The 24,342-nt window shown below is 40.5% G+C and overlaps 1 protein-coding gene and 1 long non-coding RNA gene across 3 annotated transcripts; one reads left to right on the top strand and one right to left on the bottom strand.

Annotated features, from left to right (window-relative positions):
• Window positions 1-633: 633 nt before the first annotated feature.
• Window positions 634-1,453, bottom strand: LOC145774274 (uncharacterized). The gene is made up of 2 exons (XR_014290017.1): window positions 1,404-1,453; window positions 634-979 (listed from the first exon to the last, which is right to left on the bottom strand). It is a non-coding gene; the product is annotated as an uncharacterized LOC145774274 (long non-coding RNA).
• A 17,442-nt stretch (window positions 1,454-18,895) lies between these two features.
• LOC145774271 (uncharacterized) lies at window positions 18,896-23,729 on the top strand. 2 transcript variants are annotated; one of them, XM_082585470.1, is made up of 7 exons: window positions 18,896-19,830; window positions 20,496-20,697; window positions 21,149-21,333; window positions 21,560-21,792; window positions 21,986-22,157; window positions 22,300-22,448; window positions 22,664-23,729. In XM_082585470.1, the coding sequence occupies exons 4-7, from the start codon at window positions 21,759-21,761 to the stop codon at window positions 22,858-22,860; spliced, it is 552 nt and encodes a 183-aa protein (XP_082441596.1). In that variant the 5' UTR covers window positions 18,896-19,830; window positions 20,496-20,697; window positions 21,149-21,333; window positions 21,560-21,758; the 3' UTR covers window positions 22,861-23,729. The 2 variants fall into 2 exon arrangements, with proteins under 2 accessions (XP_082441596.1, XP_082441595.1); XM_082585469.1 differs by lacking the exon at window positions 18,896-19,830 and having other exon boundaries at window positions 20,229-20,697; window positions 21,524-21,792.
• Window positions 23,730-24,342: the final 613 nt, after the last annotated feature.

Genomic DNA, 24,342 nt, shown 5'->3' with positions numbered 1-24,342 from the left:
CTAATTCCTGGCTGAGATGTTTGAATGTTAGGTATTGGCACAACTCGCTCATTTAATGCAGTTTTGTTTAAAATTAGGCAAATTTTTTTAGACTGAAAGCATCATGCTCAAGCATAAAGAGACTGAAAGCAGCATTCTCAATATCGTGACGTCACACGCGTGCCAAAGGGGGGGGTTGTAACCCCCCCCCTTTGGCTACGCCACTGGTTAAGACCAACTCTGGTCTCTTATCACAGCAACCATATTACAATGACCAACATAACAAAGCAATTGTTGACTTGTTGTATAAATAGCGGTACTTGTTACGAGCAAAAACTTTAACTGGCTCGAAGAAGCTAGTGCCGAGGATTTTGATATATATGATTACATTCCGCCTATACAACCGTGAGCTAGTCTATTGCAATTGCAGTCGCGGATGTTTGGATGCAAGCCGTCTCACAAACAAGTCTAAATCGATAGGTTTCGATACAGAATGTTCAAAGGCTATAAGCACTAAGTTTGCCTGTCTTGGTTGTAACATGCTCCGTCTAGTGGGAGCGTCAGCCCTTGTTAACACTGAGAATCCACACTCACAAACGGCAGTGCTAGATTCAAATGTAGCAATATCTGCTGCAAGGTTGAACACTTCACAGATCAGAAAACTAGAAACAAAATTTATTTACACTGATTGGATTGAAGAAAAAAAATAAACACTGCTTAACTGCACAAATTTGGTTTATCACTGCACAGATTGGTTATCACTGACCCTTAGAATTAAGTATGGTAAGTAATGGGTATGAATTAAGTATGAATTAAGTATGGTAAGTATTTAAGAATGGTAAGAATTAAGTATAGCCTAATTTGTACCGGTTTGTAGGCCTGCTGGAAATCCATTCCCTCTTTGTTAGGTTATCATTCTTTCCCAAAACATTTTTATTTTACACAGTTTCTGACAATTTTTTTACCAACCTAACACGTGTTGGCCTTGGTTGAATTGAACCTGGTAGGCACTTTTACGTATTACACTGCCCGAAAAGGTAACCGCAACCATGCGTGACATACGACGTCGCTGATTTTGGTAGCGCTATCATGCGTGACATGACTCAACACGTGATTAACTGGTCGTCTTTATCGAAAGATTTTGATACAAAGAAATTTAACTGAATGCATCACCACAACCAACGTTGCCCAATGGTTAGGGCAGAGGAGTAGTAATTTCGATTGCGTGGGTTCGATTCCCACCCTCTGCTAATACTATTTTTTCTTCTGCAACTGAACTGAGTGCAAGAAGAATTGTAGTGACTGCAATCAATGGAGTTTATGAGAAAAGCTGTGACTAAAACACCAGTAATGTCATATACGTTACGCATGGTTGCGGTTACCTCTTCGGGCAGTGTAATACGTAAAAGTGCCTACCATTGAACCTGTTGAGGTTGCCAAAGGAGGAGTTAGGGGGGGGGGGGCGAAATTGTTTAATCATCATAGCTGTTAACTGAACAAAACAATTGTAGTTAATTGGGCCAGTTGGAACTGTGCAACGGGAAAATGGGCAAAACCATTATAATTGCAGCTGTTGCTCAAGAATGTTGGGATTTTGCCAGGGGGGCGAGGCCCGGCCCCCCTGGCCCCCGGCTGGCTACGGGCCTGACATGGAAATCGAGGGAATAAAAGTTTTGGAGTGTCCTTAGCTGCAATCATGTCTCGCAATTCTTTGTCCCCAATGTTTCTTGTTACAGTAGGCTCGCTGAGATTGAGAGCCTGCCAGTCAACCATACGTAGTATTCGTTGGCGTCAAATTTTAAGGGCGGAATACAGAATCGTCGCATTGTTCTCTATTCGTGATGGCTTGATCGAGCTTTTTGAATTCGCTTAAGTCCAAGCTCACGGATATCATTACCAATGGCAAATTTAAAGTGGTAAATGAAAAGCATGCCCATGCGGTGAAGCTGGAATGCAGGTGGCTCTGGAACGCCCCAAGCGTAGATAGTCATTTGTTAGCCCCCTTCAGCAACAGAGAACTTGCATTTGTCATTAAACAAGTTAAAAGTGGGAAAGCACAAGGGCCCGATAATACCCCTCCAGAATTCTTAAGGCACTGTGATCTCAAATATTCGGCATGGTTAAAAAGCTTCTATTCTGCTTGCCTGACCCTCCAGGCCATACCTAAAACCTGGCGAAAAGCAACTGTAGTAACACTAGCCTACTTAAACCAAACAAGCCAGCTGATGATCCTAAGAGCTATCGTCCAATATCACTACTCTACGTTCCATGTAAGATCCTGATACGGCTCCTGCTAACTAGACTCGAGCCAGTTGTTGATTCCCAGCTACCAAAAGAACAAGCTGGCTTTCGGCACGGACCCTGTACGACTCATCAAGCAGTCAAGCTGACCGAGGATATTGAGGAAAGTTTCTAGAAGGGCAACGATGCCAACGAAGCAGGAGTTATCTTGGTAGACCTCACTGCTGCCTATGATACTGTGTGGCATCAAGGGCTAACCCTAACGGACCTTTTTAGTGACAAAAACAAAAAGGTAGTGAGATTTCTCGCCAACATTCTGGCAAATCGGACCTTTTTGCTGAAGACAAGTGATGAGAAGTGCAGCCGGCCCAGCCGCTTAAGAAATGGTGTTCAGCAAGGATCATGCTTATCACTTCTACTATTTAACATCTACATCAGTGACATGCCAGAGACTACGTCACGCCAGTACGGCTATGCTGATGATCTGGCACTACTCCATTCTGACAAGTATACTGGCATGTGGTGGAGGAAGCACTTACAGATGACATGACCCAAATCGCAGACTACCTGAAGCTTTGGATACTAAAACTGAGCCTGGCAAAGATCACTGTCACACCTTTTTACCTTTGCAACATGGAATCTACTCGCCAATTGTCAGTCTCTCTCAACGGAATCCCACTTCCACACAACCCATGCCATACCGACCAAGGAGTGAATCTCGACCGACAATTAATCTACAAACACCATGCTGAAGCCCTCCACGCTAAGCTATCAGCACGCAACAACTTGCTGAGATGCTTAGCTGGAACATCGTGGGGTTCTAGTACATCTGCACTCGGCACAAGTGCTTTTGCACTTGCTTACAGCACCTCGGAATAGGCTTCCCCTACTTGGTGCCGCAGCGCACACGCTAGCAAAATTGACACTGCCCTCAACACCACCATGAGAATAATCACTGGTTGCCTGCTTCCAACTCCCACCGACTTTGTGCCGGTGCTATCCGGCATCGCCCCAGGTAGACTAAGTGGGGAAAATCACGTACACAGTCTAGTTTTACAAGCTATGTCAAGGGATGACCACCTCCTCAACCAGATTGTCATAAACTCACACTCCCAAAAGCCCCAGTGCTTGAAATCTCGACGCCCCTTTTCCCGACATGCTGCAGATATCTGCAAGTCTAACTTCCACTTTACCGAAGTTTGGAACAGTGAATGGAGAGAAGTTGCCAGACCAACCCAATTCACAGGCCCTCCCAATACTAACACACTACCTGGAGCAGAACTACCTCGGAAGGAATGGGTGAAGCTCAATCGCTTGCTGACTGAGGTGGGCCGTTTCAACAGCAACATGTTTCAATGGGGCCTCACCATCTTGTGCATGTGCCTCAGAATGTCAGACTGCAAAACGCATTATCTAACAATGTCCCGTATAACGACCCCAGGACAGATAATTTAGTATATGGAATGTGGACCTCACAACGCCCGATGAACATACAATCCATTGGCTGCTGTGCCTGGATGTAACAACGCGATCTGCGGCGGTCTCAAACGCAAGGAGAAGAATCTTCTCGAACTTTTTGGGAAGATGCTCCATACACGAAGCAAGAGATTTTCAAAGAGGACCGGAAAATTCACGCGGTCCGGTTTTTGGTCCATCCAGATGTGCAAATAGGCTACATGTCTCATGAGAAACGTGTTTTCCAGAGAAATGGATACTTCGCGCACTCAAAAAACATTACGTTGGCCATGATCACAGATGAACGGCAAATAATCCGTGAGCTTTGACTTAAGTGAATTCAGAAAACCCGATCAAGACATCACGAACAGAAAGCAATGCGACGATTCTGCACTTCGCCCTTAAAGTTTGACGCCAACGAATACTATGATATGGTTAACTGGCAGCTTCTCAATCTCACCGAGCCTACTGTGACAAGAAATATGAGGGACCAAAAATTACAAGACATGATTGCAGCTAAGGACATTCCAGAACTTTTATTCCCTCGACTTCCATGTCACACACAGGTGGTGAAAAGTGCGTCAAGTTGGTGACGGAAGCTTCAGCGGCGGTGTGCGGGGTTAATTCGAGAGATAGATTTATCATTTATACGCTCACGCATTGAATCACGACAAGAAATGCCCAAGTTGGAATCGAAACGTGACTATTTCATCAAAAGTGAGGAAGTTTGATGCATATTATCATTTCCATTGCATTGCAATAAATCACTATGTTAACGTCAAATTCAAACACATTTGCATGTAGCCTATTTTTGTATTTTAGCGTTTTTAGTCGATAAGTAATGGCCTGGTTGCAGATCAAAAATTTGTTCGATTGAAATATACTTTTAACACAATGTTCTATATTCCCTATGGTAAGTTTTGGCTACACAAGCTAAGCAAAATGAGAAAAAAAGTTTTACACCCCCCTAAATTGATCCACCCTAATGTAGAAGGAAATAATAAATTTTCAAGTGGCTGGTGGCAGATCAAGATGTCGTCAGATTACATTTTAATTTTGCATAACTGTTTTTAGTAGTAATTCGCAAGTTTTCCAACCCCAAGCTAAGCAAAATGAGGAAAAAAGTGTTTTCACTCCACCTAAATCGATCCACCCTAATACGGGTATGTAAGGCTTGCGTCTCGCAAACAACTGAATTTATACACGACATTAGAGCTTAGAGCAAAGGGTGTAGGCGACTTTAGTTGGAAATATTTGCTTACTTCGAACGTTCCATATAGGCTACAAGGTAAATGTTACAATCGAATTTCTTTTTAAAAATTTTAGCTAGATTTTCGAAAAGTCTTACCGAATCTTTTTCCAAGAATGATAGGCCTACATCAAAAAAATTGCTAAAATTGTCTTCTTCTGGTAGGTGTCTCTCGGTTTGTTATCCAAAAAAGCTTTCAATATTTTATCAAAAAAATATGATGGGTAATTGGGTATCCATTTAAATGTGGCATATTTTTTAGCCTATTCGTTTCATTGTGGAACAATAAGTCCGTCGAACAAACCAAACGGGCACAAGATAAAAGACATAAAATTAATCCAGAATTCTACTTGCAGTAGGTATTTGGGAAAAAAGCGTTGTAATTTAAAAGCAGGCCAGTGTTGGTGAGTTTTCTCCAGATCTGTGTGTCAAACGAATCATAATTTATTTTTACTTCAACATTTAAAAAGGCAATAGTGTTATCAGATTTTCCAACCGTAAATTTGATATTTTGATGTTGAGCATTTAAAAGGTTTAAAAGTTGGGAACAAGACCGATCGTTGTCAAAAATTGCAAAAATGTCGTCAACATAACGTAGCCTAGTGATAAATTGTAAAAGATAAAAACAAATTCATTCATTGACATCGAAGACAATGTTAAAGTACATCCAATAATTTCTAAAGAAAGGTCTCTTCAATATTATGTTCAAAAATGTTTGAAAAAAATTCGATAAGCATAATAAAATGTCTGATCCCCACTGGAAGTTACCCTGGAAAATGATATGGTTTGATTAAAGTACATAAGCCAGGTAATGCCGTGAGACCGGTCGTTTCATGATTGACACTCCGGAATATCAACTGGCAAAATTTCTGGACAATTTCACAAAGCCGTAGCTTACATTCCGAACACTTATGCTACATGCTAAATTCTACTAAACAAATCATGGAAAAGCTAAAAGATTTTAAATGTCCTCCTAATAGTGTTATGGTGAGTTTCGATGTGACATCGCTATTTACCAACGTGCCACTGCGAGAAACCATCAAAATTATTTCTGATTAGGGGAAAGTAACCATAGTTGAGCCGGTTCCTTAGTTGATCCACCAGGATTTTTTATTGATTTGTTCAAAATCATTGCACCGTGACCACATCAAAGTGTTTGCAGTAAAATGGTTGTTCTTCGTTGTTAGTTTCAAACGGTTCTTGCGAAAGATGAGTTCGCTAGCTCAAATTAGGCTATGTATTTTTCTCACTAAAAACCGTTTTTTCTTGAGAAAAAGTCAGCTTAGCTCATTCAGGAAGTTAGCAGTTGGAAAGGCAAAAGTTTTTGTATGTAATATACCAAAGCTTAAAGTTTTAATTTGCGTAGAATTTAAACTGCTGGATCAAAAGAAAAGATCGCTCATACTGTACGCCACCATCATCAAAAGGAATTGACCAAATTTTCGTGTTGTGTTCAAACTGAGCGCTGCTCCATAGTTGAGCCACTTCACCGACCCTTAGTTGAGCCAAGTGGCTCAACTATGGCTACCTAATTAACGATTAAATTTCAAGCATATTTTTGAAAGCAGTATAGTTTAAAATCTTTTTGACACATTAAACCATGTTGAATAGCGTCATTATTTTACATTAATTCAATTTCGTAATACGGATATATTGATATAAAATATCGATATAAAACAGCCCATATGCCGATATCTTTCCTTTGCCAAAAGCTTTGCCTCGAAAGCGTTCCAGTCAATCAAGAAATAAAATGAAATTAGCTGTTACAGTATAACAAGTACACCAGGGAAAAATCGCCTTACAGAGAAGCAAAAGCTATTAGATAAGAAACGAATGAGGCAATCTGACAAAGTGGCAAAGAAAAGCAGTCAACCCAAGATGAGACGGGCTCAACAGAAAAATAAAACGCTTTCACAAGCAAACACAAAGAAAATTCAGATAATATGAAACCAAGGAAGTTTCCAGAAATATTTAATAAAACTACCATTCAACGTTTTATAGGCAGAGAAAACTTTTTTCTTTCTACATTGAGAAATTCCAAGTCTGACTACTTAGATTGCTGGAAGATGGAGACTTCCGTTTCTTCGACTTGTTGTTTTTCTTTAGTCATTGCAAACAAACTGTATTTATTCAGAAATGTCTGCAAATAAGCAGGCACTAACCGATCAATGCAATAAACAAAGAAAAACGAAACACATGATCTTGCACTGCTTCAACGCGTGACGGAAACCTACCAGAGATTAGGCTACCATCAGGCATTGGAGCGTGCAAAGCAATGTTGCAAAACGCGTTTTCGAATACTAAATTCTCATCAGTGCAACTACATTTATGAACACAATAACAACGGTTAAATTTAAACTCAATACAATACATTACAAAGAATATAAGGACATATTCTCAGTGTTCAATAAAATCTTTTTGAAACATTAAACCATGTTGAATAGCGTCATTATTTTACATTAATTCAATTTCGTAATACGGATATCGATAAATATTGATATAAAATATCGATAAAAAATTCCATGTCACCAAAACTTCCATGTCACCAACGGAGTAAGGCAGGGAGGGGTTTTAAGTCCTTACCTGTTTTCTTTGTATATAGATGACTTATCGACTGGATTGAATTCCCTAGATGTCGGATGTAATACTGGTTCATCTCACTTGAATCACCTAATGTTTGCAGATGACTTGTGTGTATTTAGTCCAAGTGCTAAAGATACCCAAAAACTCATTGATGTGTGTGAATCCTATGCTTTTAGACATGACATTATTTTCAACTGTAACAAAACTGTTGGATTGGTCCATCAATGTCACAAATTTAAAGTTTTGACTTCTCCATGCATGCGGCTGTACAATACACAAATTAAATTTGTTGGACAAGTGAAATATTTAGGTATACTAATTGATGATACCATCAGTGATGACGCAGATATTAAAAGGCAAGTGCGATCTCTTTATGTCGCTGCCAATCAGCTTAGGTCCAAGTTTGGAAATTGCTCTACCGAAGTTAAAAATGTAATGTACCAATCATATTGTATGCCAATGTATGGTTCGCAACTATGGTGTAACTATAAAACTTCTACTTTAAATCGCATACGAGTTGCTTACAACGACTCGTACAGAATTATCCACAGTTTGTCGAGATGCGACAGTGCTAGAGTGTATCAGGTACAGAACGACGTGTTAACATTTGATGCTCTATTAAGAAAAAATTGCTATGCATTTGTAGAACGTTGCAAAAGATCAATTAATCCACTGTTGCGCAATGTTATGTCTTCTGATTACTACTTTAATTCTACATTTTATATTCACTACAACAGTATTTTGTACGTTGTTTGATGTAGCCTGCTTGATGTTGTGTTAGTCTGATATTTTGTGTGATGACTGTTAAAAATTTGAATTCTATGGACTTTGAGTCTGATTGCAAATAAATAATAATAATAATATTAATAAATCCAGAGACATCAGAAAATCACTTCCCGCATGCAATTCCAGACCGACATTACTCGCTTAAGGTTTTTTGTTGTTGTTGTTGTTAAGACAGTTGTTGTTGTTGTTGTTAAGACAGACTTATTGTTCAAGGCAAAAACAGCCATCACAATGAACATCTACCGAAGTATACTAATTTACAGTACTTAGATAAGCAATGAAAATTAATAGACGATATTGTTATTAATTTCAATTCAATATGATTTCAGTGATTATAATAGCTTACAATGTAATATAGTACCGTATCAAATTAATTAATTAATAACAATACCGTCTATTAATTTTCATTGGTTATCTAAGTACTGTAAATTAGTATACTTCGGTAGATGTTCATTGTGATGGCTGTTTTTGCTTCGAACATTAAAGGCATCATCATCATCATCATTTTCAGCCTGTGAGAGCCCACTGCAGAGCGTAAGCCTTCCCCTTTTCATGCCAATTTACATGGTTACGTGCTAGTTGGTAGGGGAGACCGGGGATAGCTCGGACGATTTTTTGAAAACAGCCCATATTTTTTTTAAATTACACAGCAAGTTCGTAAATGTTATTTTGTTCTAAACCTTAAAGCTTTGCCAAAAAAGGGTAGGAGTATCGTTTGTTTCAGAAAACCGGAAATGCTTATAAAAAGCATAATTTCTACTGTCCTCAAATGTCCGAAGTCACCCCGTACCGGGGTAATTTCGGACATGCCTGGGGTCATCTCGGACAGCAATTTTATGCAGACGTTTTGAGTTGATTTGACAGTTAATACAGAATATTTGTTTTTCTTTTATATGTTCGAACCATTATGTCTTTAATATCCAATAAATTATTCAAAAGATCTGAAAATAAGATTTTGTTTAAGTTTGATTTTTTCCACGGGGATACTTCGGCCATTGAATCCGAAGTATCCCCGACCACGTGACTACAGGTGAATGAAGAAAATATGGCTACCTGATTAACTGCTGGTCAAAATCATCACTTGCTTATCTGAGTATAGCTTTCTAACTACTACCTCAATCAATAAAAACTTTGTTTTGGTTTATACAACGGAATTATGACCTTACACGTACAATTTTAAAATCTTGATATCACTGATAAAATTACTTTTTCGGCCTCAACTTTCTAAGAAAACCAGACATACTTGCAAACTTTATCCTGATTTGTAATGGAGCCACAAAGCTTTGGTAAACGTGATTTAACAATACTCTACTGTGACGTCAAATGCCTTATCCGAAGTATCCCCGCGTCCGAACTATCCCCGGTCTCCCCGGAGACCGGGGATGGCTCGGACGATTTTTTGAAAACAGCCCATATTTTTTTTAAATTACACAGCAAGTTCGTAAATGTTATTTTGTTGTAAACCTTAAAGGGCTAGGAACATGATTTTTTCGATTAAGGTTTTTTGGATTATTTTTGTAGGGAATAGTATCAAGAACAACCCCTATCAACAAAATTGGTTAAAACAAGCTAAAAGTGTGTGTTTTTATTTTTTGAAATCACGAATCCAACACATAAGGTTTTTGTAGCCCCTTTTCGAAAATGTTTTCGGGAAATTCCCTTTCTACGTCACACCGGTGAATTGATGAACGATAGTACCATAGATATCTTACATCTTCTTCTTCTTCTTCTTCTTCGTTTGAACCTTGTTCTTCGCCACTTCAAGGGTCGAGGGGCTCTGCCTTTTACCACCCTTGGGCAGTGGCGGCGACGCGGTTTAAATGTTTGGGCAGGTGTCGAGCAGCCATTGAATTGATTCGTCATCCAGTTCACGCAGTCCACGCACACCATTTGGCGCATGGTAGATGGCGCAGTTACAGATGGTGTGGTCTGCGGTTTGTTCCTCCATGCCACACTCACAGATCGCGGATGGAGCCATCCCCCATTTGTGCATGTTGAAGCGAAATAGTCCGACGCCAGTACGAAGGCGGTTGAGCCGCACCCAGGCCTTCCTGGGCAAATGCATTCCGGTTGGATGGTGGCTGGTGTCGGAGATGAAACTTTGGAGTCTTGAGGAGTTCTTCTTCCACTCCGAGCTCCATTGATGGTCCGCCCAGGTTGCCGCACTGATGGATTGGTCTTCAGCACTTTTCATCAGGAGTTGTGCGGCACGTACAAATGGGTGTCTCGATTTCAGTCGCCGAGGTTTCTCGTTCACAGACTCGTAGAGACTTGAGTAGAGTAAGTGGTTGGGGTTCGTAGCTCGACGAGAGAGAGACAGGATGGCTTCTTCACGACGAAGCTCAGCTGGTTGGATGCCTGCAAGGACAGGGAGATTTTCCGATGGTGTAGGTCGCAGGCATCCTGTCACGATACGCAGGGCGTCGTTTATGGCAGTGTCGATTTGATGGCAGTGGGCACTGCGGCTCCAGACAGGTGCACAGTATTCTGCTGGAGCGTGAACTAGCGCGATGGTGGCAATGCGCAGGGTATCAACTCCGGCTCCCCAGCCAGAGCCGGCCAGACGCCTTAGCAAAGCTGTGCGTGTTGAGATCTTTTTGCGTAGTGACTCCAAATGTTGACGGTAAGTGAGCGACCTGTCCAGGACTACCCCTAGATATTTAGGGTTTGGGCAGAAGGGCAGGGTTTTTCCATTGGTGCTGATCTTGAGCTCACGCTTTGCTTCCCGGTTGTTTAAGTGGAAGGCTGTCGTCACTGTTTTGGTTTCGCTGAGCTTCAGTCTCCATCTCTGGAGGTATGCCGAAAGTGTCGACATGTCCTGGTTTAGAGTCCCTTCTAATGTTTCCCAATGATTCGACAAGTGTAGAATGGCCAAATCATCGGCATAGGCATACTTTGCGGATACCGTGATTGGCAAGTCGTGGGTGTAGATGTTAAACAGAAGGGGGGCCAGGACAGATCCCTGAGGGACGCCATTTTTAAGGCGTCGTAACCTGCTTGGTTTACCACTTCCGGTGGTGAGAGTAAAGCTTCTGTTGTAAACGAGCTCCATGATCATGCGGACCATGTGCCTGTCCGGGAGCAGGCGGAGCAGTTTGCAGGTGAGGCCTTGGTGCCATACAGTGTCGTATGCAGCTGTGAGGTCGAGAAACACAGCACCAGCCTTCTTCTTTGCCTCAAAGCAGTCTTCGATGTCTTGAGTCAAGAGAGTGACTTGGTCCACAGTAGATCTTCCATGTCGAAAACCAGCTTGCTCCCGGGGCAAGAGTGGGTCTATAATTGGTTCGACTCGAGTGTAGATAAGACGTTCGAAGATTTTAAAAGGGATGCAGAGAAGAGATATAGGTCGATAGCTCTTCGGATCCTCTTGTGGCTTATGAGGCTTAGGGATCGCGACTACTTTGGCTCGTCTCCAAATTTTGGGGATCTTGAGTTGGCATAAGCAGGAAGACAGGAATTTTCGCAGCCAAGACTTCATGGCGGTGCCAGCATGGAGTACAAGTTCGGGGCAGATGTTATCGGGACCAGGGGCCTTACGGGTCTTAGTAGATTGTAGGGCAGCGGTGAACTCATCCGACGTAAACTCATCAGAGATGCTTTCCTCGTCTGGTGTTGGGATTTTCCAGAGATCAGACGTTTCCCTCTTTACAAGTTTGGAGAACTTGCGATCGCCTATTTTGTAGGTCCCATTTTTCACCAGTTCTGATGCGATGTTATTGGCAGTAACGGGGCATTGGCGGGAGGGGCGTGCTGAACGACCTGTAAGGTTATTGACAGTACTCCATGCTATCCGGCTAGAGTGTGTAAAGTCGATAGTGTTGACGGTGTTTTTCCATCTCTCAAGCCTCCTTGAGTCTAGCCGATCGAGCAGTTTTGTTGCGGCTGAGGTAGAGGCAGCACCTGGTGAGGCACGAACATAAGAGTGGTATAAATTTTCGCACTCTGAATCCCAGCACGGCGTGTAGTTCTTTCGGCGGCCGCGAGGGATAGCTTGTTTAGCTGCGGATTTGATAGCACGGCAGAAGTCTTGGTAGGCCTCATCCACGTTGGCGGTAGAAGGTGATGGTAGTTCCGCCACATTTTGATTGGTTATGAGGCTGTAGCGATTCCAATTGGCCTTTCTAAAGTTCCATCGCTTCACTGGGGCACTTGGGATGGGAGAGACAAGCTTAGGAGCAGTGATGAGCGAAGGTCGGTGTTGGGAACGTGGGAACTTCTCCAGCACACGTCTGTCAGGAAGAGAGCTGTCTGTGTCCATGCTTGCAAAGGCCAGGTCAGGGTTGGTGCCCGTTCCCCAGCGTCCGGACCAGAAGCTGGCTGGATCTTTTGGGTTGTAGAGGAGGGCGAGGTTGTTGTTCGCAGCCCAAGTAGCCAGGCTTTCTCCGTCGCTGTTGATGTATTTGTAACCCCAGTCGGTGTGCTGGCAGTTAAAGTCACCAGCATAGATACTGGGTGAGGGGAATGCGGGTATAGATGATGGGTTCAGGCGTGAGGATGGTGGCTTGTATACATTGATGATGTTGTAATTTTCAATGCTCACACAAACCCATTCTATTTCTTCATTGACTGAGGAGTTTGCAAGCGTCCAGTTCAAGCTCTCATGGACGAACGTGGCGAGGCCATGTTTCCTGCTTTGGGTGGACCCAGCTAGTGAATAGTGTGGAATTACTAGCTTGTCTGCAGAAGTGCAGTGGGTCTCCTGGAGGAGGATGACAAGAGCTCGGTTCTTATGAGCGAGCTGCTCGATCACATCAATCTTGCTGGATGTGATGCCCTCAGCGTTCAGCTGTAAGATGGTGGGACGACGGTACTTGTCGACAGTGGGACTGCCGCGCTCTGAAAAGAGCGGTTCTCGTGGGGTCTTGTGCTGAGCGCTCCGGGTCTTACATATTAGATATCTTACATATAGATATGCAACTCAGCAATCGTGGAATTATCGTCACGCTCGACTGACTTTATGGACACAATCAACAATCAAGGTTGCCAGCTTGGCTAGCGTATCTGTGGTAGGCTATTATTGTACGGTTTGGGCTTGGCGAGTGGCGGCTTTTGAGCTCCTTTGGAATATTTTGTTTGGCGTATATTTTAAGTTTTCACAGAATAGCCTACTATGAAAAATCAAGACAATAATCTTTCTTCACGTAGGTTATGCAACTTCTGTTTCATGATCGTTGGAACTACCATTTAAGCTTATTTCCAGTGACTCATTAAAGCTTGTTGTAGGCAGTTTACAAACCTGAGATAGAGGGGCGCCGGAACGATTTTAGGGTGAGATATACGGTAGCGATAATGCTGGGCAACTCGTTCGTTTTCCCGCTATTAGCCATGAAAGTCGAAATGTGAGACAGATGAATAATTGCAATAACTTGAACAAGAAATGAAAGGTAAATTTCACATTCATAGCATCACAATCTGCTGCAAAGTATAAAATGTGTCCACGGGATAATTTGTGTGGGCCTACTGTAGGCTATAGGCCCTATAATTTGGCTAAAAGCGAATAGCAGAAGTTGTTAGCCTATATTGCAAAATGTGCAGTAGCTTACATGACCTTAAAAGGGCACCATTGCCCCCATCCAGAGAAAATTTGAGGGCGGGGGCATCATCCTCCCTGCTGAGACAGCTTCATTAGCATCACGGATCCAACCGCCAAACCAAGACAATTTTAATGTTTGGTACACACCATAACTAGGCTACCAAATGCTATAGCACAGCTTTCGGTAGCCAGCAGTAACTTTCATTTTGGTAACACTCAGTAGATTAATTAAATAAAACTTCAGCTTGTCCTGGAACTACAGCTCCAAAAAAGATCTTTACCTATTTATCAATGGTTGACAGGCTTGTTGTTGGGCATTGTCGGAAATTTTCAAGCATTTTCAGGGGTTGTCAGGCATTGTAGAATAGCTACTTTTAGGCATTGTCTAGGATTTCCAGGCATTGTCGAGCAATATCAGTGGTTGACGGGTTTGTTAGGCATTATAGAACACTTTCAGGGATTGCCAAACATTTTCAGGGGTTGTCGAGGATTTTCAAGAGTTGTCAGGCATTGTAGAGTAGCTACTTTCAAGCATTGTCGGGAATTTCCAGGCATTGTCAAGGATTTCCAGGCATTGTTGATCAATATCAGTGGTTGACAGGTTTGGTAGTCATTATGGAACATTTTCAGGGGTTGTCGAGCATTTTCAGAGGTTGTCAGGCATTGTAGAGTAGCTACTTTCAGGCATTGTCGGTAATTTCAAGGCATTGTCTAGGATTTAGGGGGGGGCAGAGGGTGCAGGCACCCCGGACCCCCGACTTTTAAAGGGCCCCCTACGTGAAAAAAATGTGATTTTGTGTGATTTATTTTTCTTTTAGCTTTGGTGGTTTCTGCAAAATGCTGTGCAGTGCTGGATTGATGCTACTGTAGACGTCGAGGGGGTGTTTCGCGCCATAGGCGAATTTTTTTTCACGGGGGCCCCTGATCTAAAAGTGCCCCGGGCCCCCCATCAGTTAAATCCGGCCCTGTGTGAAAATGAAATCAGTTTTTTATCAGATTATAATCAAAATCAAATATCGTAGTCTGAAAGTGCCGCCCCCAGACGTGCCGCCCGGGGCGGTCCGCCCCTCCCCCCCCCTAGCTACGCCACTGATTGTCGGACATCTTCAGGCATTGTCTAGGATTTCCAGGCATTGTCGAACATATTCAGTGGTAGATAGGTTTGTTAGGCATTGTCGAACGTTTTCTTGGGTTGTCGATCATTACCAGGTTTTGACAGGTTTGTCAGGCATTGTCGATACTTATGATAGCCAGGTCATTTAAACGCTGCTGTGTTTGTGTATACCGTAAATACGTTTACAACCTACGCAAAATAGAAAGGGATCATTCTGCTGCGCATGCAGAGCTGGGAATGAAAATGCATGAAAATGTTCGACAATGCCTTACAAACGTGTCAAAAACCAATAATGATCAACAATGCCTGGAAATCCTAGACAATGCCTGGAAATTCCCAACAATGCCTGAAAGTAGCTACTCTACAATGCCTGACAACCCCTGAAAATGCTCGACAATCCCTGAAAATGTTCCATAATGACTACCAAACCTGTCAAACACTGATATTGATCGACAATACCTGGAAATCCTAGACAATGCCTGAAAATTCCCAACAAATGTCTGAATGTAGCTACTCTACAATGCCTGACAACCCCTGAAAATGCTCGACAATCCCTGAAAATGTTCGGCAATGCCTGAAAATGTTCCATAATGACTGCCAAACCTGTCAAACACTGATATTGATCGACAATGCCAGGAAATCCTAGACAACGCCTGGAAATTCCTAACAATGCCTGAAATTAGCTACTCTACAATGCCTGACAACCCCTGAAAATGCTCGACAACCCCTGAATATGTTCGATAATGCCTGAAAATGTTCGACAATGCCTCACAAGCCTGTCAACCACTGATAATGATCGACAATGCCTGTAAATCCTACACAATGCCTAGAAATTCCCAACAATGCCTGAAAGTAATTAGCCTACTCTACAATACCTGAAACCCCTGAAAATGTTCGACAACCCCTGAAAATGCTCCACAACCCCCCAAAAAGTCGACAATGCCTGACAATGCCCGACAATGCCTACAATGCCAGACAATGGGTATTTAGAGGTACCCTCTGTGACTGATTTGTTTTCAATCGCCAAAATCTCCATAAAGCAGTCCATGCGGAACGAGAATGTGACGTCATCACAAGCAATCCATACGTCAACTTGAAAATGAAGAAAGTTTTATTTAAACAAAAACCAAAAAAATATATTAAAAATAAAGTTGTTTTGCTGTGCCAAGTTTGAAGTCAATGCATACAGCCATAGCTACGCTGTTAGCCTTCAAACATCTTTACGCACCACTGAGTTGCATATCTATATATAAGATATCTATGATAGTACCGTAGTTGTTTTTCACTGTTCAGTTCAGTTGTTTTTATTTCTGACCATCACAGCAAAAACAATAAACGACAATTTAAAGACATATACTGCATAAAGACAGTTGAAAGCGACGTTTCATTTGCTTCGTTGAGGTTTAGGCTACAAAGTAAGCCGTTAATTCGTTTATAAAAGTTATTTGTTGGAGCAAAAATGCCTGGAAGATGTGTCGTTTGGGGATGCAGCAAGTCAAGACAATTTATTTTGTTTTAACAGCGCAATATATGTACAACTGTTGGTTAGATTATGGCGCAATCAGGATGGTAGCGAAAGACCATAAGCAGTCATCTAGTCAGCCACCACCCCATCACAGTAAATGTAACTACACATAGGGTGTAACACTTTACACACTTTTTTTTATAAATTGCTACTGGCTAGTTATTGTGGTTTGCAAAATTACCTAACTTGATCAAGGGGGAAAAAATTTTTGAAAAAAAAATCATATAAGCAGGCCACACTCCCCATTTTTGTGGCAAAACCCCAATAACCCCACTATTTGCTATATTTCATCCCATGATGGAGGTAGAGAGCTAATTTTGCCACCAAAAGATGCAGAATACAAAAGTTTATATCCAACTTATGAATGTACCATAGCCCTAAACCCTTTAGTTTTTTCTATAATTGAGAAAAACTGTTTTTGACAGTAAAATTTGCATCTTTTGTAATCAAATGCTTGTATTTCAGGTCATGGCTGAGATGAATGTCATTCAGCCATTACAGATGGCCTTTATTCAAACTCACAACTGTGTAACTAGTACAGTCATTGAACAGAAGACAGTATTGTTGTTCTCAAACTTTTTCACAGAATTGAATCAGTATAATTTTACAAGTGTCCTTCACCAATATACAGCACTGGTATACAAAATTTTATGATGTTTATCTCAAAATTGATTACAAAGATGTAAGAAGTCGAATAATGAATTTTCCCCAGGTTACCAAAATAATGCTTTTAAGCTGGTTAAGTAATTACCTCAGGTTTTAAAACTGCTGGTGTTAAATATCACATCAAAATATACTCAGCAATATGTCTGTGATAGAAACTCTTTCAGCATTTCTTATATGTATATACTAGACTAGCCGAATCGGACTGTAGCCAAATAGGGAACTAGCTGAATCGGACTAGCCGAAACAGGCCATTTCGCCCTTGCACAGACCATTGGAGAACAAAGGTTATTTGCTCTTGTCCAATGTCTTCAAGAGTTCACCCAAAAGAGCTAAGACTTCTTTTAGATCAACGCTCAGAACGTAACATGGTGATTGGTGGTGTTGATGTGGCTGTCTGAAGCAAATACAAAACAGAACTCTCAGAACTTGCCATAAACACGCTAGTGAGGAGTTTGATCTTACTAGTAACAGTGATGAATTAGAGACATCTTTTGAAGAGGAAATGCCAAAGTCATCATCCAGTGAATTTGAGTGTATGAGTGGCAGTGAAGAGGAAATTGCTTCAACATCATCACACCTTGTGAGTTCTAATGTTTGTAAATTAACAGACAAAAGACTTGCATCCCAGTGTCGTACAAGGTTCATCAGTTGTCTTAAAAATGAGAAGCTTCATGAAAGCATGTAATGCTTCTGAGCCAGCGAAGAAATGCTTCATTGACCACAGTGAGAAATGGCTGAACCCAAAGACAGCTGCGCTGGGTGCACTGCATGCCAACATTGATGTATCTAGGATTTCAACAGCAAAAAAAGCAGACACCAAAGCTCTGTTGTGGTCAAACCGTCCGCTGGCAGCATTTATGGATGCAACTTTTGCATTTTCACTATATCTGACAGCAGGGAGTAAGGATGATTAGGAAGTGTTTCGAAACAACAATACTTCTTGTGATCGATTGATAGGCCACGTGAAGGAACCAATTAATAGCAAAAAGATTCGTGACACAAGTGATGTTGACATAAAGACAAAGAGTTACATTAACAATGCATACTTTTCGCAATGAGAAGTTAACAGGACAATGTACTTTGTCTACAATGTCTAGCACAGTGGTTCTCAACCTTTTTGTCTTGGTGGGACCCCTTTTGGTGCCTTCGAAGCGGTCGCAGACCCCTAAAAATTTCTATTTGAAATTTTGGTATATCGCGTCTCCTTATGGAATGATATGTTATATAAGTTTCGAAGGAACACACTGAGAAGAATTTGCTGAATTCGCAATGCACTTGACGATTGATGAAATTATGTTATGACTTATGAGCTATAATTTGTTGGCACACAGGATCAAACATCAGTAATCTATATGCTGAGGATGTTTTTCTATAAATTTTATCAAAAGTTAATAGAATACTTGTGACCGTTACAAAGAATTTCTCTCTTTTTTCATTTGTAATCAATATTAATTCGTTATAATCACAGTCATTGCAAAATCTGTGAGTTGCATTTCCAAGTTAATCATTGATCAACAATCTGCTGTCTCAAAAGAATTAAGTTGAACATAGCCAACATTGCTTTATTAAAAGGTTTAAGTCATTTATATATATGATATTTTTTAGTTAAAAAATCAAACCTTTGTGCAATGTTCTTTGCAATTTTAAACGACGCACCAGTGGGTTGCAACTTACAGTTTGAGAATCACTGTAAGCTAATACATAAACAAAGCACAAACAATTTTTAAATTTCGTAATTTATCAATCATGCTGAAAACTCGGAAACTTTCGCGGACCCCCTGAAATCGCTTCACGGCCTCTTGGGGTCCGTGGACCCCCGGTTGAGAACCACTGGTCTAGCATGTATTGTATAGTTTTGTGTTGATTGTTTCCTGCCTCATTATTGAATAAAACATCACTGTTCTTATACAGCTTACAAGTTTGATTTAAAGGTTATGTTTAATGACTGAATGACAATCGTGCAAGCCAAGATCTGAAATACAAGCATTTTGTTTCAAAAATGACAGATTTTACTCTCAAAACAGTTTTTCTCAATTATAGAAAGAAGTAAAGGTTTTAGGGCTATAGCATGTTCATAAGTCGGATAGAAACTTTGGTATTCTGCATCTTTTGGTGGCAAAAGCAGCTCTCTATCTCCACCAGGATACGAGATATAGCAAATTGTGGGGTAATGGGGATTTTGCGACAAAAACGGGGAGTGTGGCCTGCTTAAACAATATTTTTTCTCCAAAATTTTTTTTCCATTGATCAAGTTAGGTCATTTTGCAAACCACAATAACTAGCCAACAAGTAAGTTGGTCGGAGCGTTACACCCTACTACACATTCATACAAACTAGTGTGCAGAGGCAGGCACACTACTTCATTGAATGAAAAGGGTTCGCCACTGAGATTGAAAAACAACTACTGTTGTCTGTTGGTTTGAATCTCCATTCTCAGACTGAGTAAGCCTAGGATGAAGATTCAAACCAACGACCAAGAATTAACCAACGACCAATTAGTGATTGTGTGCTATAATAGGCTACAGCACTTGCGAAAGTTTTCCTGAAATAACAGGAAAAAACGTGAAGTGGCAGAAATTTGTTCAACACAACCGAAAGTATTGGAAGGCTAAAGCAAGCTCACAGATTTGTTTCGTACACTTTGATAGTAACCAATTTGAAGAATCCAGTCTACAAGTACAATTGGGGTTTTCTGACAGGTAAGTTTCTACAGCCTAGCCTAGGTTAGACTGCATTTCCAATTGTGCTCACTGCTGCATTGCTATACTAAACTCTACTGTTACAAAAGAAGCAATTGATGAACAGGACACTACCGGTAGTTCTTGTGTATCGTACAATCTAATGCTGTAAACACAGATTCGTCTTTGATGATTTATGAATATTTATAAATCCACAATGCAAAGTTGCAAACCGTTAACCGTTATTGAACCCAAACCGTTATTGTTTTGAATACCAGAAGTATAATAATATAGGTAATAAATTTAGTTACTAAGATGCTAGCCTATCGGTGTTAGTCGATTTCATAATCATGCTACACTGCCCAAGGTTTAAAATAAATTCTTTTTTTCCTTCTTTATCAAGTTGTACATAACTTATTGTGCCGTACTGCAGTGAAGTATATTGTATGTAGGCTACTGGTAAATTGTTCCACAATCCACATGTGCTAAAAGTTTTCAATGATCCACTAAAGTTATTTTAGTGTCATCAAAGATGAATGTGAGTGTTATAATGAAAAAAAGCAAATCCTTCATTGAGACAATACCACAATCATAGTACCGTAAACATTATTTACCATAACATACATACTAGTTAACATAATTTCTGCCTGCTGTATCAGCCACCATTGATTTCTGCAATGTTTTAGGTATCCAATGCAATGTAGGCTACCGATAAGCCGCAGTGATGCAGCCACTCAATGTACTGGTAATGGATTTTATTCAATCTTCTACTGCCATCCATAGTGAAAGTAAAGAAGACATGCATGAATGTTTGGATGAGGATTACAATGAAGGCTATACCTTGATGGATGTGAGCAAAACTGTATTTTATGCATGGGAATTGTCCAGGTAAGTTTACATGTTCTTATGATGCTACTTGCAACAAAATCGTGTCTTGAATTATGTTATGTCTTATTTTCATCCACCAAATGAATATATATAATTTAATTATTATTAGTCTGTTTTACCTCAAACAGATCATCAGAAGACTCTTCTGATGATCCGTTTGAGGTGAAACAGACTGTTAAGAATTCAGATAGTAATAACTATATTTTGATTTAATTCGCTCTGCTTTGCTTTTTTGCTTAGCATTGAGCACTTTTTGTAGTATTAATAGTTTTCATTGTTTTAATTTGATGGAGTTACCCACAATTCTGGTATCGTAATTTTGCTATTTCCGCAAATCACAAATGTAATGGAAAGCTCCCCAAAACTTACATGGACATTGTATATAAAGAATATATACATCTTTTCCCTCAGTAGTTACTACTGTTCTGCCTAATGTAAGATGTGTGTTTAGAGTAATGAGGTCAAAGAAAGTTACCACATGGAATGAGAGGGATTGAAAAGGTGTCTCCGTACCCTTTCTAGTGCTAGAGTCAACATATGCACATTGATTACGGACAGACACCTGCAGATACAGAAGTGGATTAGAGAAGATCATGGAAATGACACATTACTTTGATATATGGCATGTTGCAAAAGGTAAGCGCTAAACATTGAAGCAGAGAAAACCATAAAACAATTAACGATCTAAGCGACAAGTTTAACTCTATTAGTCTACTCAATTTGTATGTAGTTTAGTTTGTGCCAAAAAATGATCTTGCTAAATGCAGTAGTTATTGCAACGGAGCATTTAGTAATCTAGTCATTCATAAACCATTTTATACTGCAGGCAACTCGCTAATTTTGTAAATTTCCTTTGGTTAAGGTCTTTCGAAAAAACTTGTTGCTGTAGAAAAGAAGAAGGGATTCGAGCTTGTTTCGAAATGGCGACAAAGCATTATAAACCATCTGTATTGGTGTGGTTTGACAAGTGATGGAAATGGTGATTTAGCTTTAGCTAAATGGGACTCTCTGCCAAATCACATATGTGACATCCACACTGGACACAGCGAGTTGTTTCCTTCATGCCACTTGCGAAAAGGAAGTACTTCACAGCAGGTTCGTTCTGTACTTATTGTCTTTGTTTACCTCAAGTGTGATTGCAGTGACATAAAAGAAGGCTGTTTCAAAAGCATGCTAACTGCTCATATTCACTCAGTGTTGGATAAACTACCTTGTCCAATTTTCGACTTGGCTTTTAAGTGTTGTAAGTTGACAAGTGAAATTTAGCAGCAAGACTCTTTATTTTCAGGATCTGAATGTTATGAAGGTTTGACAGGATTGTTGGGAAGCAAGAATTTACGAAAAGATGTTACGAAATTGTCCCCGGAAGGGCAGACGTTTTCCATCAAGGCCTACCACAGTCTTGTCAATCAATTTGCACCCAAAATGTTTCACTTTGGTTATGCTGCCATGAAATGCAGGTAAGCAATTCAGTAAATATTCTGCCTATCCATTGTTAAAGAGGCTTTTATGAATGTAATAAGCCCATAGAGTTATAATGCAATGAGGTTGCTGAAAAACAGCTTGTCATCATTAGTAATCAACGCTTATATTTAACTTTAGATTGTTACTTGCGGCCCTCCATTACAATGAAAATAGCAGAAAGGAGCAAGCTAAAACAAAAAGTGGAAATTTGCAGTTTTCTCTTTCCTTTCCAAAAGGCAAAGGAGGTTCTCACACCCTAAAAAAGACAATGCAACAATGTACCTTCAGTAAGAATATATGTTTGCTAATATTGAAATACAGTACGTGCTAAGAGTCTACTTAAACAACCTAATAGTGCGTTTATTCGTTTCTAAAACTCATAAGCATTTGCTAGTCCCTGAACACTAAGCCAGCTATTCTTCGACAGTTGCAGCTGCTTGCTTCGGTTAAATTACGCGATGAACATTGCCTAGAAATATATTTTATATCCTTTGCTTTACAGGTTACGTTGCTGAACTTATAGGTCAAGTGACTTCAAGAGTTGAAGATGCTAGTAATGACATTCTAGAGGAGTTGTCATGGGAAACTCCTTCTCCTTTATGTCACAATGTCAAGCGTCCAGATAAACAGAGTGTCGTCAACAATCACATATCGCGTTTTTTTACAAGCGCACCAGTTAATAACAGTGAAAATTCATAACCTTTTAGATGTACTTCTGTGTTTTTTTTAATGTGCGCCGTACGGTATATTATTTCATATTTCGCTTTTGTTTGGGATTGGTGGTCGTATTAGTTTATCTTTCATTGATTTCATTTTTCTCCATTGCCATTTCTTTGACTTATTGCTTAATACCATCGCAGACATACTTAACCGCTATAAAATAACTTACTATGCAACATAGTAGCCTATTGTACCATATTTGTATCAAACTAGAAAACACACATTGGCGCGTCTTGGAAAAGTACTTTATTAATGAGCGTAACATTATGTATAAAACAATAATATCGATATAACCTAAGACATGAGATGGCTTCTTCAGATATCTACAGTTTAAATTCAACGAAATCGTCCTCATACGTCGTCCCGTATAACTATTTGAATGAGAGAGTGCAGACTCGACGACCTCCTACGCCTTCAGGGCTATGGTCTTTCGCACTCTCTCATTGGATGCACACTGTCAGTTTTTGTTTTATGTATGTTTCGCATCCAAACAAAAATAAAACGACCATCCATCCATCATTGTTTTGGAGTGAGAAGTGGGTTCTTATGCAAGTTACTGCGCATGGTAGAAGAACCACTGTAAGGTTTCGACCAAGGTGCCCCCAACACCAACGGGCTAATTGCCTATATGCAGTGTGTCTATGGCGCTTATGCTCGGAAGCCCCATCAACCTCATACTGCTGCTTGTACTATAGCCAGGCAATTTCTAAAACATCCACATTGAGACAGACTGCCTGAAACCCAGGGTGCTCTGTTATGCACTTTATTTCGCAGCCATACGTCTCCCGTCCTTCTCTCACTTTTCGGGCAATGTACTCTATCTCGGTGTAACACCTGCATTCCGCAACTGTTGGAAGGATATCGCACTTGCACCTGTAAGTTTATAAAAAAAATAATCAAATTGCAGTAGCCACACGGCATGCATATCACTTGTGTACTGTAGTGTTAAATAAACACTGTTTTGATATTGGTGGAAGTGGTGGTCTGCTTCAATCCAAAGTCTCAACCAGGGAAAGGACAAAGCTGTGAACCTTCTTTAACCAAAATTCTCAACCAACAGTGTCATAAATTTTTAAGTCAGCTTTTCATTACCGGTACCCTATGTCTATTTAGGCTAAAAGACCTCTCGAAATGAACAATTTGACAACTGGTCATGACTGAAACCTGGTGGGTAACGCAGTCCACTACCGGTACTTATAGAATTGCTTGGGCTGAATACCGTACTGGTCGCATCGATCGAAAAGGAATGTTTATAGAAGTCCACATGTTGATGATAACTTCAAAGTAAATTGAGTAGCCTATTGCGCAATGCTTCACAGCAAAAAAGTTATTGCCTTTTCCATAGTTTAAACCATTTATAGGCCGCAGACAAATGTTTGTTTACAAACGCTGACAACATACCAGTTTAAGCTGTTCGTTTGAAGCTCAATATTAGAATCCATTGCTTCACATACTGCAATC

Source organism: Aplidium turbinatum, chromosome 7 (genome assembly GCF_918807975.1).
Source record: "Aplidium turbinatum chromosome 7, kaAplTurb1.1, whole genome shotgun sequence".
Taxonomy (NCBI): Eukaryota; Metazoa; Chordata; class Ascidiacea; order Aplousobranchia; family Polyclinidae; genus Aplidium; species Aplidium turbinatum.
This window is presented reverse-complemented; position numbering and strand designations above follow the sequence as displayed.